The sequence below is a fragment of the Stegostoma tigrinum genome, chromosome 22 (assembly GCF_030684315.1).
Source record: "Stegostoma tigrinum isolate sSteTig4 chromosome 22, sSteTig4.hap1, whole genome shotgun sequence".
Taxonomy (NCBI): Eukaryota; Metazoa; Chordata; class Chondrichthyes; order Orectolobiformes; family Stegostomatidae; genus Stegostoma; species Stegostoma tigrinum.
Genome location: NC_081375.1, coordinates 2,646,969 through 2,661,781, shown reverse-complemented (window position 1 = coordinate 2,661,781; position 14,813 = coordinate 2,646,969). Strand labels below are relative to the sequence as shown.

At 49.1% G+C, this 14,813-nt stretch overlaps 1 protein-coding gene across 6 annotated transcripts in view; it reads left to right on the top strand.

Annotated features, from left to right (window-relative positions):
* Nucleotides 1-14,813, top strand: part of LOC125463856 (inactive rhomboid protein 2-like) — a 120,031-nt gene that overhangs the window by 75,558 nt on the left and 29,660 nt on the right. For 5 of the 6 annotated variants that reach the window (XM_059653861.1, XM_059653862.1, XM_059653864.1 and 2 more), the window contains 4 exons: nt 1,382-1,582; nt 7,523-7,634; nt 13,471-13,545; nt 13,629-13,790. In XM_059653861.1, the coding sequence (XP_059509844.1) occupies nt 1,382-1,582; nt 7,523-7,634; nt 13,471-13,545; nt 13,629-13,790 (550 nt within the window). The remainder of the gene's footprint in view (nt 1-1,381; nt 1,583-7,522; nt 7,635-13,470; nt 13,546-13,628; nt 13,791-14,813) is intronic. The other variant, XM_059653865.1, reaches the window with a different exon arrangement.

Here is a 14,813-nt window from a genome sequence, read left to right as displayed (position 1 = left end):
GCAGGTCATGTTGCAGTTGTATAGGACTTTGGTTCGGCCACATTTGGAGTACTGTGTACAGTTCTGGTCGCCACATTACCAAAAGGATGTGGATGCTTTGGAGAGGGTGCAGAGGAGGATCACCAGGATGTTGCCTGGTATGGAGGGTGCTAGCTATGCAGAGAGGTTGAGTAGATTAGGATTATTTTCATTAGAAAGACGGAGATTGAGGGGGGACCTGATTGAGGTCTATAAAATCATGAGGGGTATAGACAGGATGGATAGCAAGAAGCTTTTTCCCAGAGTGGGAGACTCAATTACTAGGGGTCATGAGTTCAAAGTGAGAGGAGGAAAGTTTAAGTGAGATATGGGTGGAAAGTTCTTTACACAGAGGATGGTGGGTGCCTGAAACGCATTGCCAGTGGAGGTGGTAGATGCAGACATGTTAGCGTCTTTTAAGATATATTTGGACAGGCACATGGATGGGCAGGGAGCAAATGGACACAGACCGTTAGAAAATAGATGACAGGTTAGACAGAGGATCTTGATCGGCGCAGGCTTGGAGGGCTGAAGGGCCTGTCCCTGTGCTGTAGGTTTCTTTGTTTCTTTGTTCTTTGTAACTAGAGAGTGGTGAATCTATGGAATTCACTGCCACAGAAGGCTGTGGAGGCCAGGTCATTGAGTATATTTAAGACAGAAACAGATGGGTTCTTGATTGTGAAAGGGATCAAGGGCTCTGGGGAGGAGGTGAGAGAATGGTGTTGAGAAACGTATCAGTCATGATTGAATGGCAGAGCTGAGTCGATAGGCTGAATGACCTCATTTCTGCTCCTTTGTCTTATGGTCTTATGACTGTTCATTTTGACTTTGTATATCCATTTCTAAATATCTGTTCACCACTGATAAATAAATGTTTGGCTTGTAGGTACTGGTAAGAACCCTTAACCTAACCTTTTTTTGAATGAGACACAACATTTGTAATTCTTCAGCGTGTGTGTGTGTGTGTGTGTGTGTGTGTGTGCGCGTGTGCATGTGTGTGTGTGTATGTGTGTGAGTCTGCGTGCGCATGTGTGTGTGTGAGCACATGTGTGTGTGCGTGCATGTGTGTGTGCGCGCGCATATGTGTGTGTGTGCGTGTGTGTGCGCGCGCGTGTGCGTGTGCGTGTGTGTGTGTGTCTGTGTGCGTGTGTGTGTGTGTGTGTGTGTCTGTGTGTGTGTCTCTGTGTGTGTGTATATGTTGGGGGGAGGGCGGTTGTGTGGAGTTGTAGTTGAGTGTATGTACTTTTCTCTGGAGGAATTTGCCCTGTTTTCGAGTATCCTTTTCTTAATACAAGCAACAATCAGTGATATGATCCTTGTAAAGAGAGTTCTTTCTTCTCTAATGCTGTTGTGCTCTTACCAGAGAATCCCAGACACAGGTGTTGAAAGGTGAGACAGAGTTCAGGAGAGGCAAACGCATTGTGTCACAAGTCAAGCATTTTGCATTTGATAAGGAAAGTCGTAAATATGGACTCGGGGTGGTCGGGAGGTGGCTGAATCGTAGATATCGCCGAGCCCTGAGCTACAGCATCCAAACCAAACTACACGATATCAGGAGTCACAGGTAGGCCATTCATCAAACCCTCTCACCATCAGTTTACCTCCACCCTCTCTCTCTCTCCATGGCTCTGTCTCATGTGATGTGGGGTGTGTGTGTGTGTGAGGGAGAGAGACTGTGTGTGTGTGTGTGTGTGTGTGTGTGTGTGTGTGTGTGTGTGTGTGTCTGCGTCTCTGTGTGTGCGTGTCTGCGTCTCTGTGTGTGTGTGTGTGTGTCTGTGTGTGTGTGTGTCTGTGTGTGTGTGTGTGTCTGTGTGTGTGTGTGTGTGTGTGTGTGTGTGTGTGTGTGTGTCTGCGTCTCTGTGTGTGCGTGTCTGCGTCTCTGTGTGTGTGTGTGTGTGTGTGTGTGTGTGTGTGTGTCTGTGTGTGTGTGTGTGTGTGTGTGTGTGTGTCTGTGTGTGTGTGTGTGTGTGTGTCTGTGTGTGTGTGTGTGTCTGTGTGTGTGTGTGTGTGTGTGTGTGTGTGTGTGTGTGTGTGTGTGTGTGTGTGTGTGTGTGTGAGTGTGCCCTCCAAGGCGGACTTTGGGGTGCACAACAATGCAGACTCACCGAGCAGAGGCTGATAGCTACGTCCTGTACCCATGAGGATGGCCCCAGCTGGGATCTTGGGTTCATGTTGCACTACAGGTGATCCCACTTCACTTGTACACTTGTACTGAGTGTCTTGTGGTCATCTCTGAAATGTCCTTGACGTACCATAGGATGACTAGTGAGTCTGGCCGTGTTGTGTCTTCCTGTTGTGGTCTGTCTCAGAGGTAATGGCGGATTGTGCTTTTCAGGCATCCATTCCTCTTGAAGACTCCGTGTAGGTGCTCCTGTTCTGCTTTGTCTAGTTCTGAGTTGCTGCAATGTGTTGTACACCATCTAAATAGTGTCCTGATGCAGCTCTGTTTGTGGGCATTGGGGTGGCAGCTGGTGTAATTCAGTGTCTGGCCCATATGTGTGGTCTTTCTATATATGCTAGAGGATTACTGTCATATGTCCTTTCTCTGCCAATAAGATTACAACGTTCCTGTCTTTCTTGAGTCTTTCCAGGGCTTTCCTCTCTTCTGTGTTAACATAGAACATAGAACTGTACTGCATAGTACAGGCCCTTTGGCCCACAATATTGTCTCAACCTATTATCCTACTCCAAAATCAATCTACCTTGCATATCCTACATTTTATATTCTCCATGTGCCTATCCAAGAGTCGCTTAAATGTCCCTAATGTAACTGATTCTACTACCACCCCTGGCAGCCCACTCCACGCACCCATCAATCTCTATTTAACCTTTGCCCTCTCATCCTTCTTTGCTCCAGTGAGAAAAGCCCTTGCTCACTCAAACTTTCCCCATAGTACCTGCCCTCCAGTCCAGGCAGCATCCTGGTAAATCTCCTTTGCACCCTCTCTAAAGCTTCCACATCTTTCATGCAATGAGGTGACCAGAACTGAACACAATATTCCAAGTGTGGGTTAACCAGGGTTTTATAGAGCTGCAGCATAACCTCACGGCTCTTAAACTCAATTCCCCTGCCAATGAAAGCCAACACACCTTACACCTTCTTTAAAACCCTATCAACTTGGGTAGCAACTTTGAGGGATCTATGAACATGGACCCCAAGATCCCTCTATTCCTTCACACTGCCGAGAATCCTGCATTCTGCATTCAAATTCGACCTTCCAAAATGAATCACTTCACACTTTTCTGGGTTGAATTCCATCTGCCACTTCTTTGCCCAGTTCTGCATCCTGTCAATGTCCCGTTGCAACCTACAACAGCCCCTCACACCATCCACAACTCCACCAACTTTCGTGTCATCAGCAAACTTACTAGCGCACCCTTCCACTTCCTCATCCAAGTTGTTGATAAAGGTCACAAAGAGCAGGGGTCCCAGAACAGATCCCTGTGGAACACCACTGGTCACCGAGCTCCAGGCTGAATACTTGCCACCTACTACCACCCTCTGTCTTCAATTGGGCAGCCAATACTGTATCCAGACAGGCAAATTTCCCTGAATTCCATGCCTCTTTGCTTTCTGAATGAGCCTACCATGGGGAACCCTAGCAAATGCCTTGCTAAAATCCATATACACCACACCCACTGCTCTGCATTCATCAATGTGTTTTGTCACATTGTCAAGGAATTCAATCAGGCTTGTGAGGCATGACCTGCCCCTCTCAAAGATGTGCCAACTACTTATAATCAAACTGCACTTTTCAAAATAATCATAAATACTATCTCTCAGAATCCTCTCAAATATTTGCCCACCACAGAAGTAAGACTGTTGAATGTGTTCCACTTCCTTTTCCACTTACATTCAACACAGAGGAGAGGAAAGCCCGGGAAAGACTCAGAAAAGATGGGAACATTGTAATCTTACCAGTGTAAGGCACACTAACCAGAGTCCCCCTCAGACCCATTGGCTCACAACCAGGGACACCAACATATAGACTTGCCAAACAACTACAACAGAAATTGAAATGCTCAGTTGACAACATGACCCACTCAATCCACTCCTCTCAAGGATTCCTCAACATCATCAAGGACACCAGAACAGAAGAGTACGAGATGATGATATCCTTCGACATAACAGCACTATTTATATCCATAAATATCGACCTGGCCAAAGAAATAATTGCTACACCTCTAGACGAATCATGTCAGCTGGCAACCCAGGACACCAACAACATCAATAATGGCACCACCATGAACATACGAGATCTGTCCCTCACAATCCACTTCACCTTCAATGACAACATATACAAACAACTCAATGGATCCCCAATATCAGGAGTGACGTTAGAAGCAGTAACGCAAAGGTTAGAACAGTCAGCGCTCCCCACTATACAATCCAAACTTTGGGTCTGATATGTAGATGACACCTTCGTGATTATTAAACACACAAAACTAGAAGAAAACCACAGACACTTAAACAACATCCTCACCGGGATAAAATTCACTAAAGAAGAAGAGAGCAACAACTGACTACCCATTCCTGGGCATAATGGTAGAACACAAAACAATGGGGAACACCAGAGAACAAACCGAGGCATATAGATACCAAGTGGGACCCTTCACCGGAGGTGCACTGACCATGTTACCGAGCACGGTGATGAAACGTCTGCAATCAAAAACACCGGCTCGGTGAGTACGTCTACAATCTCATCCAGAACCCAAGCTACAAATCGACTCAAAGAGGGGGTGTGGCGGAGGGGGTGTGTAAGTGTTTGTGGGAGGGAGAGTGTGAGAGAGTACGGGTGGCTGTAGGAGGAGGTGTGTGTGTGAGAGCGCGTGGGACGGTGTGTGTGTGTGAGAGAGAGTGTGTGTGTGTGTGTGTGTGTGTGTGTATGTGAGAGAGAGAGCGTGGGAGGGTGTGTGTGTGTGTGTGTGTGTGGGAGGGTGAGTATGTGTTTGAGAGCATGTGGGAGGGTGTGTGCGTGTGAGAGAGAGTGTGGGAGGGTGTGTGCGTGTGAGAGAGTGTGTGTGTGTGTGTGTCTTTGAGAGAGTGTGCGAGGGTGTGTGTGTGCGCGAGAGTGTGTGGGAGGGTGTGTGTGTATGTGTGTGGGAGGATGTGTGCATGTGAGAGAGATTGTGGGAGGGTGTGTGTGTATGTTTGAGAGAGTGTGGGACGGTGTGTGTGTGTGTGTGAGTGTGTGTGAGAGAGAGAGTGTGGGAGGGTGTGTGTGTGTGAGAGAGTGCAGGAGGGAGTGTGTGTGTGTGTGTGTGTGTGTGTGTGTGTGTGTGAGAGAGTGTGGGAGGGTGTGAGTGTGTTTGGGAGAGTGTGGGAGGGTGTGTGTGTGTGTGAGGGAGAGAGTGTGCGAGGGTGTGTGTGTGTGTGTGTGTGTGTGTGTGTGTGTGTGTGTGTGTGTGAGAGAGAGTGTGGGAGGGTATGTGTGTGTTTGGGAGAGTGTGGGAGGGTGTGTGTGTGTGTGAGGGAGAGAGTGTGCGAGGGTGTGAGAGTGTGAGAGAGAGTGTGGGAGGGTGTGTGTATGTGTGTGGGAGGATGTGTGCATGTGAGAGAGAGTGTGGGAGGGGGTGTGTGTATGTTTGAGAGTGTGTGGGACGGTGTGTGTGTGTGTGTGTGTGTGTGTGTGTGAGAGAGAGAGTGGGAGAGTGTGGGGGTGTGTGTGTGTGAGAGAGAGAGTGTGCGAGGGTGTGTGTGTGTGTGAGAGAGTGTGGGAGGGTGTGTGTGTATGTGTGTGGGAGGATGTGTGCATGTGAGAGAGAGTGTGGGACTGTGTGTGTGTGTGTGTATGAGAGAGAGAGAGTGTGGGAGGGTGTGTGTGTGTTTGGGAGAGTGTGGGAGGGTGTGTGTGTGTGAGGGAGAGAGTGTGGGAGGGTGTGTGTGTGAGAGAGAGAGTGTGGGAGGGTGTGTGTGTATGTGTGTGGGAGTATGTGTGCATGTGAGAGAGAGTGTGGGAGGGTGTGTGTGTATGTTTCAGAGTGTGTGGGAGGGTGTATGTGTATGTTTGAGAGCATGTGGGAGGGTGTGTGTGTGTGAGAGAGAGCGCGGGAGCATGTGTGTGTGTGAGAGAGAGTGTGGGAGGGTGTGTGTGTATGTTTGAGGGAGTGTGGGACTGTGTGTGTGTGTGTGTGTGTGTGTGTGTGTGAGTGTGGGAGGATGTGTGTGTGTTTGGGAGAGTGTGGGAGGGTGTGTGTGTATGTTTGAGAGAGTGTGGGAGGGAGTGTGTGTGTGTGGGAGAGTGTGGGAGGGTGTGTGTGTATGTTTGAGAGAGTGCGGGAGGGTTTGTGTGTGTTTGGGAGAGTCTGGGAGGGTGTGTGTGTATGTTTGAGAGAGTGTGGGAGGGTGTTTGTGTGTGTTTGAAAGAGTGTAGGAGGCTGTGTGTGTGTTTGGGAGAGTGTGGGAGGGTGCGTGTGTATGTTTGAGAGAGTGCGGGAGGGTTTGTGTGTGTTTGGGAGAGTCTGGGAGGGTGTGTGTGTATGTTTGAGAGAGTGTGGGACGGTGTGTGTGTGTGTGAGAGAGTGTGCGAGGGCGTGTGTGTGTGAGAGAGAGTGTGGGAGGGTGTGTGTGTGTGTGAGAGTGTGGGAGGGTGTGTGTGTATGTGTGTGGGAGGATGTGTGCATGTGAAAGAGAGTGTGGGAGGGTGTGTGTGTATGTTTGAGAGTGTGTGGGATGGTGTTGTGTGTGTGTGTGTGTGAGAGAGAGTGTGGGGGGTGTGGGTGTGTGAGAGAGTGCAGGAGGGAGTGTGTGTGTGTGTGTGTGTGTCGAGTGAGTGTGGGAGGGTGTGTGCGTGTGAGAAAGAGTGTGGGAGGGTGTGTGTATGTTTGAGAGCGTGTGGGAGGGTGTGTGTGTGTTTGAGAGAGTGTGGGAGGGTGTGTGTTGGTGAGAGAGAGTGTGGGATGGTGTGTGTATGTTTGAGGGAGTGTGGGAGGGTGTGTGTGTGTGAGAGAGAGTGTGGGAGGGTGTTTGTGTGAGAGAGAGTGTGGGAGGGTGTGTGTGTGTGAGAGAAAGTGTGGGAGGGTGTGTGTGTGTGTTTGAGAGCGTGTGGGAGGGTGTGTGTGTGTTTGAGAGAGTGTGGGAGGGTGTGTGTGTGAGAGAGAGAGTGGGAGGGTGTGTGTGTATGTTGGAGGGAGTGTGGGAGGGTGTGTGTGTGTTTGGGAGAGTGTGGGAGGGTGTTTGTATGTTTGAGAGAGTGTGGGAGGGTGTGTGAGAGTGTGGGGGGTGTGTGTGGGAGAGTGTTTGTGTGTCTGGGAGGGTGAGTGTGTGTGGGAGAGTGTGAGAGGGGTTGTGTGTGTGTGGGTGTGTGTGAGTGTGTGTGTGGGAGGGAGGATTTGTGTGTGTGGGAGGGAGGGTGTGTGTGGGAGGATTTGTGCGTGTGTGTGTGTGTGGGAGGGTGTGTCTGTGTGGGTGTGTCTGTGTGCATTTGTCTGTGAGTGTGAGTGTGAGTGAGGGTGTGGGTGTGTCTCTGTTGAACTGTGTGTTTAACTGGTACTTCTCTTCCAGGCCGTATTTCACTTATTGGGTCACATTTGTTCACGTTTTGATCAGCCTGTTGGCGATTGGGATTTATGGAATTGTCCCAATTGGGTTTGCACAGCACACGAGAGCGGAGCTGGTAAGTGCGTTCCGGCTCATCGCAGGCGCTTTCTATCACAACTGTCAATATTCAGGCAGCCCCGCCCCCTAACTGTGCCCCGCCCTGAACCCTGCCCCACCCCCTAACACTGCCCCGCCCCCTAACACTGCCCCGCCCCCTAACACTGCCCCACCCACTAACACTGTCCCACCCCCTAACACTGCCCCACCCCCTAACACTGCCCCACCCCCTAACATGGCCCCACCCCCAAACACTGCCCCGCCCCCTAACACTGCCCCACCCCCTAACACTGCCCCACCCCCTAACACTGCCCCACCCCCAACACTGCCTCACCCCCTAACACTGCCTCACCCCCTAACACTGCTCCACCCGCTAACATTGCTCCACCCGCTAACATTGCCCCACCCCCTAACACTGCCTCACCCCCTAACACTGCCTCACCCCCTAACACTGCCCCAACCCTAACACTGCCCCGCCCCCTAACACTGCCTCACCCCCTAACACTGCCTCACCCCCTAACACTGCCCCAACCCTAACACTGCCCCGCCCCCTAACACTCCCCCGCCCCCTAACACTGCCCCGCCCCCTAACACTGCCTCAACCCCTAACACAGCCCCACCCACTAACACTGCCCCACCCCTTAACACTGCCCCACCCCCTAACACTGCCTCACCCCCTAACACTGCTCCACCCCCTAACACTGCCCCACCCCCTAACACTGCCCCACCCCCAACACTGCTCCACCCGCTAACACTGCCCCGCCCCCTAACACTGCCCCACCCCCTAACACTGCCCCGCCCCCTAACACTGCCCCACCCCCTAACACTGCCCCACCCACTAACACTGTCCCACCCCCTAACACTGTCCCACCCCCTAACACTGCCCCACCCCCTAACATGGCCCCACCCCCTAACACTGCCCCGCCCCCTAACACTGCCCCACCCCCTAACACTGCCTCAACCCCTAACACAGCCCCACACTCTAACACTGCCCCGCCCCAACACTGCCCCACCCCCTAACACTGCCTCACCCCCTAACACTGCCCCACCCGCTAACACTGCCTCACCCCCTAACACTGCCCCACCCGCTAACACTGTCCCACCCCCTAACACTGCCCCACCCCCTAACACTGCCCCACCCTCTAACACTGTCCCACCCCCTAACACTGCCTCACCCTCTAACACTGCCCCACCCCCTAACACTGCCTCAACCCCTAACACAGCCCCACCCCCTAACACTGTCCCACCCCTAACACTGCCCCACCTGCTAACACTGCCCCACCCGCTAACACTGCCTCACCCCCTATCACTGCCCCACCCGCTAACACTGTCCCACCCCCTAACACTGCCCCACCCTCTAACACTGCCCCACCCCCTAACACTGCCTCAACCCCTAACACAGCCCCACCCCCTAACACTGTCCCACCCCTAACACTGCCCCACCCCCTAACACTGCCCCGCCCCCTAACACTGCCCCACCCGCTAACACTGTCCCACCCCCTAACACTGCCCCACCCCCTTATACTGCCTCACCCGCTAACACTGCCCCACCCCCTAACACTGGCCCACCCGCTAACACTGTCCCACCCCCTAACACTGTCCCACCCCCTAACACTGCCCCACCCGCTAACACTGCCCCACCCGCTAACACTGCCCACCCACTAACACTGGTTCCGATGAAGTCTGGAATCCTGGTCCGTGGTGGAGTACGGAGTAAATAAGTGCAGGTGATGGTGGAACGTTGTTTATTGGACTGTTGGCCTTTGACCAGCAGTGCTTCACAGGGATCAGCACTGGTTCTGCTGGCGTTTATCACTTATACATATGATCTGAGTGAGAATTCTGGAAGTATGGTTAGTAATTTTGTGGGTGACACTAAATTTGTTGGTATTGTTGAGAGTCAAGAAGATTATCTAAGATTACAAAGAGATTTTGATCAATCAAGCCAATGGGCCACGGAGTGCCAGTTGGAGTTTAATTTGGATAAATGTGAGGTGTTGCATTTTGATAGAACAAAAACAAGGGCTGGACATGTACAGTTAATGGTGGGGCCCTCAGGAGTGTTGTCAAACAGAGAGATCTGGCGTTCAGGTATGTAATTCTTTGAAAGTTGCGTCACAGGGGAACAGGTCGGTGAAGAAGGTGTTTCGCACGTTTGCCTCCAATAGCATTGAGTGTAGGAGTTGGGATGTTATGTTGAGGTTGCACAGGATTTTGGTGAGGCCGCTGTTGGAGAACTGTGTGCTGTTCTGGTCACCCAGCTATTGGAAGGGTATTATTAAATTGTTCAGAAAAGATTCACCAGGATGTTGCCAGAACTGGAGAGCTTGAGTCATATCAAGAGGCTGGGTAGGCTGCGGCATTCTTACGCTTGACCATAGGAGGTTGAGGAGTGACATTATAGAGGTGTATAAAATCATGAGGCCATAGACAGCGTGAATGGCAAAGGTCTTTTTCCCAGGATGGGGGAGTTTGAAATAGGGGGCGTAGATTTAAGGTGAGAGGGGAAAGATTTAAAAGGGACCCAAGGAGCAACTTTAACATGCAGAGAGTGGTGTGCATGTTAATGAACTGCCAGAGGATGTGGTAAATGCAGATATAGTGATAATATTTAAAACACATTTGAACAGGTGCACGAGCATGAAATGGGCCAAATATAAGCAAGTGGGACTAGTTTAGTTTGGGAAACTTGGTTGGCATGGACAAGTTGAACTGAAGGGTCTGTTTCTGTGCTGTATGACTCTATGACTTCTCCCCTGCCTTCCCATCACATCTCCAGCTACAAGGGTAGAGTGGAGTCAGGCCATCTATACCGGTGATGTTTCACACTGTTTCTAATATCTATTAGAAATAAAGACTGGCTATGGTTTCTTCCCTCACCAACTGGTTAACTGAAATATAACACTCCTTTCCTTTATCTGCTGCTGACCTATTCCACTCCCTTCCCTTACCCCAGCTTATTTTCCTCCTCATCTTATATTACCCACTGCTCCTCCACCATCTCCTCCTCTCTGGGACCAGCAACTGATCACCAATTTCAGTAAGATGAGGCTATTAAGAAGGATTATTGATGAAGAAATTCTATCACTAGGACTTGCTGCAGTTCCTCCTCTTGGGACAATATTTGTCCTTGAGATCAGGGGTGACAATAAGTTACAGGAACAGAATGAAGCCATTAACCTATTGAGTCTGCTCCACCATTTGATCATGGTTGATATGTTTCTCAACCTCACTCTCCTGCCTTCTCCCCGTACCCCGCTTATCCCCCTTATTCATCAAGGACCTGTCTATCACTGTCTGAGATACACTCAATGACTTGGCCTCCACAGCCCTCTGCAGCATGGAGTCCCACAGATTCCCCACCCTCTGCTTGAAGAAATTCCTCCTCATCTCAGTTCTAAAGGGTTCTGAGGCTGTTCCCTCAGGTCCTAGTCTCTCCTACTCATGGGAGCATTTTCTCCACATCCACTCTTTCCAGGCCTCGCAGTATTCTGTAAGTTTCAATCAGATTCCCCCTCATCCTTCTCAACTCCATTCATTGCAGATCAAGAATCCTCAACTGCTGTGATAATGGGAACTGCAGATGCTGGAGAACCCAAGATAACCAAGTGTGAGGCTGGATGAACACAGCAGGCCAAGCAGCATCTCAGGAGCACAAAAGCTGACGTTTCGGACCTAGACCCTTCATCAGAGAGGGGGATGGGGTGAGGGTTCTGGAATAAATAGAGAGAAAGGGGGAGGCGGACCAAAGATGGAGAGAAAAGAAGATAGGTGGAGAGGAGAGTATAGTTGGGGAGGTAGGGAGGGGATAGGTCAGTCCAGGGAAGACGGACAGGTCAAGGTGGTGGGATGAGGTTAGTAGGTCGGAAATGGAGATGCGGCTTGGGGTGGGAGGAAGGGATGGGTGAGAAGAAGAACAGGTTAGGGAGGCAGAGACAGGCTGGGCTGGTTTTGGGATGCAGTGGGTGGAGGGGAAGAGCTGGGCTGGTTGTGTGGTGCAGTGGGGGGCCTGCAGCCCAATGATATCAATGTGGACTTCACCAGCTTCAAAATCTCCCCTTTCCCCACCGCATCCCAAAACCAGCCCAGTTCGTACCCTCCCCCCACTTGCTTCGTAACAGGACACAAAGTCGGGGTAGGAGGCTGTTTGAATGACCAGAGGCCGGTGTCCAGCCGTGTACCACAAGGATCAGTGCTGGGACGCTTATTGTTTGTAATTTACATAAATGATAGAGATGAAAATATGGGGGAATGTTAAGCAAGTTTGCAGATGACACCGTGATCAGTAGAGTGGTTCATAGTGAGGAAGATGGTTGTAGGTTACAGGAAGATATAGTCGAGTTGGTCAGATGAGCAGACCAGTGGCAGATGGTATTTAACCCTGGTAAGTGTGAGGTGATGCACTTTGGAAGAAGAAACATTATGAGGGAGTATTTAATGAATGGCAGGACACTGGGTAGCTCAGAGGAACAGAGGGACCTTGGGGTAATTACTCACAGATCCCTGAGGCCAGCAGAGCACATGAATGGGATAGTTAAGAAGGCAAATGGGATACTTGCTTTCATCAGTCATGGCACAGAGTGTAAGAGCAAGGAGGTAATGCTGGAGGTGTACAGAGCATCGGTCAGGCCACAGCTGGAGTACGGTGTGTGTTCTGGTCACCTCACTACAGGAAGGTTGTGATAGCACTCGAGAGTGTACAGGGGGGGGGTTCACCAGCATGTTGCCGGGGATGGAGAAATTGAGATGTAAGATATGATTGGATTGTTTTCTGTAGCGTGGAGAAGACTGAGGTGCCATGATTGAGGTGTGTAAGATTATGAGGGGTATGGACAGGGTGAATGGAGAGCAGCTGTTCCCCATGGTTGAGGGGTTAATCATAAGGGGAGATAGTTTTAGGGTAAGGCGCAGTTGATTCAGAAGGGATTTTGGAAAAAACATTTTCACTCAGCAGGTGCTGGGAATCTGGAATTCACTGCCTGGGAAGGTAGTAGAGGCTGGAAACCTTACAATCTTTAAAGAATGTTTGCATGAGTACCTGAAATATCATAACATTCAGGGACATAGGGCAAGTGCAGGAAATTGGGATTAGCACACTTTTAGTGGTGCAGAGTTGATGGGCCAAAGGGCCATTTCCTAGCGATATGAATCTCTGAATTGATTATATAGAGTACATCCCTGCTCTTGTATTCTTGCCTGCTTGAAATTAATGCTAACATTTCATTTGGCTTCTCAAGCTCAGACTGAAGCTACATGTTCATCTTAAGAGAATCCTGGACTAGGACTCCTAATTCCCTTTGTGCTTCAGATTTCCAAAGTCTTTCCCCATTTAGAAAATAGCCTATAACTCTGTTCTTCCAGATAAGGTGCATCAGCTCACACTTTCCCATATTATATTCCATCTGCATCTTCTTTGCTCACTCTCCCAGTCTCTCCGAGTCCTTCTGCAGGTTCTCTGCTTCCTCAACATTACCTGTCCCTGCACCTGAGCCTTCACTTCTTCAGCTGCTCTTCAAATTTTACCCACAATAATGGGTGCTGAATTGCACACTGCTTTTTGCTTTTTTTTTATTCTGTCCTTCTGTTTTAAAAAAAAGGTATCTAGCTTGTATTCAGAGAAATGGAACTGTGGGCTATTTTAAGATTCTGAGCTGTTTCTTTGGAGAAAGACTAGTGAGATAATTCTTGACACTCATTTCAGGTTGCTTCATAGGAATCAACGGTTGTACGCTATCACTTAAATTTTAATTTCTACTCTATCACATGGGACTGCAGTCAATATAAATTCAGATTATAGGCTGGTGACAAACAGAAAAAAAAGCAACAAAGATTTTATACTAGTTCCATTTTTGCAGGTGTTGAGGAATAAAGGGGTGTATGAGAGTGTGCAACATGCGCAGCAAGAGAACTTTTGGATTGGACCAGGCTCGGTGAGTGGGTAACAATATGTCAAGTGCTGATCTTATTTATTATGAGACACGGTTCAATTGTAAACATTCCTGATGTTTTGCAGGTTGATCTCATTCACCTCGGAGCAAAGTTTTCTCCCTGCTTACGGAGGGACCAGTCCATCACAAAACTTATTGAGAAGCAAAGAGAACAAGAGAGAAACTCTGGCTGTTGTGTTCAGAATGATAACTCTGGGTGTGTACAGATGCTGGAGGAAGATTGCTCGGTATGTTCGATTGCTGGACAAACTTTTGGCATTTAATACGAGCTGCCTTTCAGCAATTATGATTGGCTAAGCCTTTTTGCCTGGAGGTGGACCTAATCTGATCCCACTGACTAAGGAAATGGGTGTTTCAGAACAGTCTTCATTCGATGTATACACTTAAATTGATGAGTCGTGTATATCTTAAATTCATTTACTGTTTGTAAACTCTTTGAAATTCCTCTGGGTTCCAAGGATCAGTATTGGGTGCCAGCTACTTATAATCTATGCACAAAGAGACAGCGAGTAATGAACCTACTTATGCTAATAATACAAAGCTAGGTTGAAATGTAAGTTGTGAGGAAGTCACAGGGAGGCAGCAAACAGATGTAGACAGGACTGAGTTAAGGAAAAACTCAGCAGGTCTGGCAGCGTATGTAGGAAGAAAGCAGAGTTAACATTTCAAGTCTGGTGACTATTCTGATGATATTTATGATCAAGCATCATTAAATATTCTGTTAGAAACACGAGTCAGACCATTTTGTACAATTTAAAATTTTATCACCCTCACCACAGGAGTCAAATACCTAGTCACAAAACTATTCCTCTGTTTTAAATTGATTCCAATTGGAATTCTTTATTCATTAATGGGCCAAGAGCGTTACTGGCCAGGCAGCATATGTTGCCCATCCCTAACTGCCCAGAAGGCATTTAAGAGTCAACCACATTGCTGTAGGCCTGGAGTCACTTATAGAGCAGACCAGATAAGGATGGCAGTTTTCTTCCCTCAGGATATTAGTGAACTAGATGAGTTTTTCCAATAATCGGCAATGGATTCATTGTCATCATTAGATTCACAATACTTTACCTCAGTATTTACAGCAGAAAAGGAAGATAGCTTGCTGAAAGTCCCAAAGAAATTAACAGAGTATTAGAAATAGTAAGAACTGCAGATGCTGGTGTCAGAGTTAAATACAGTGCGGATCTGGAAGAACACAGCAGGCCAGGCAGCATCAGAGGAGCAGGAAAGTTGATGCTTCAAGTTGG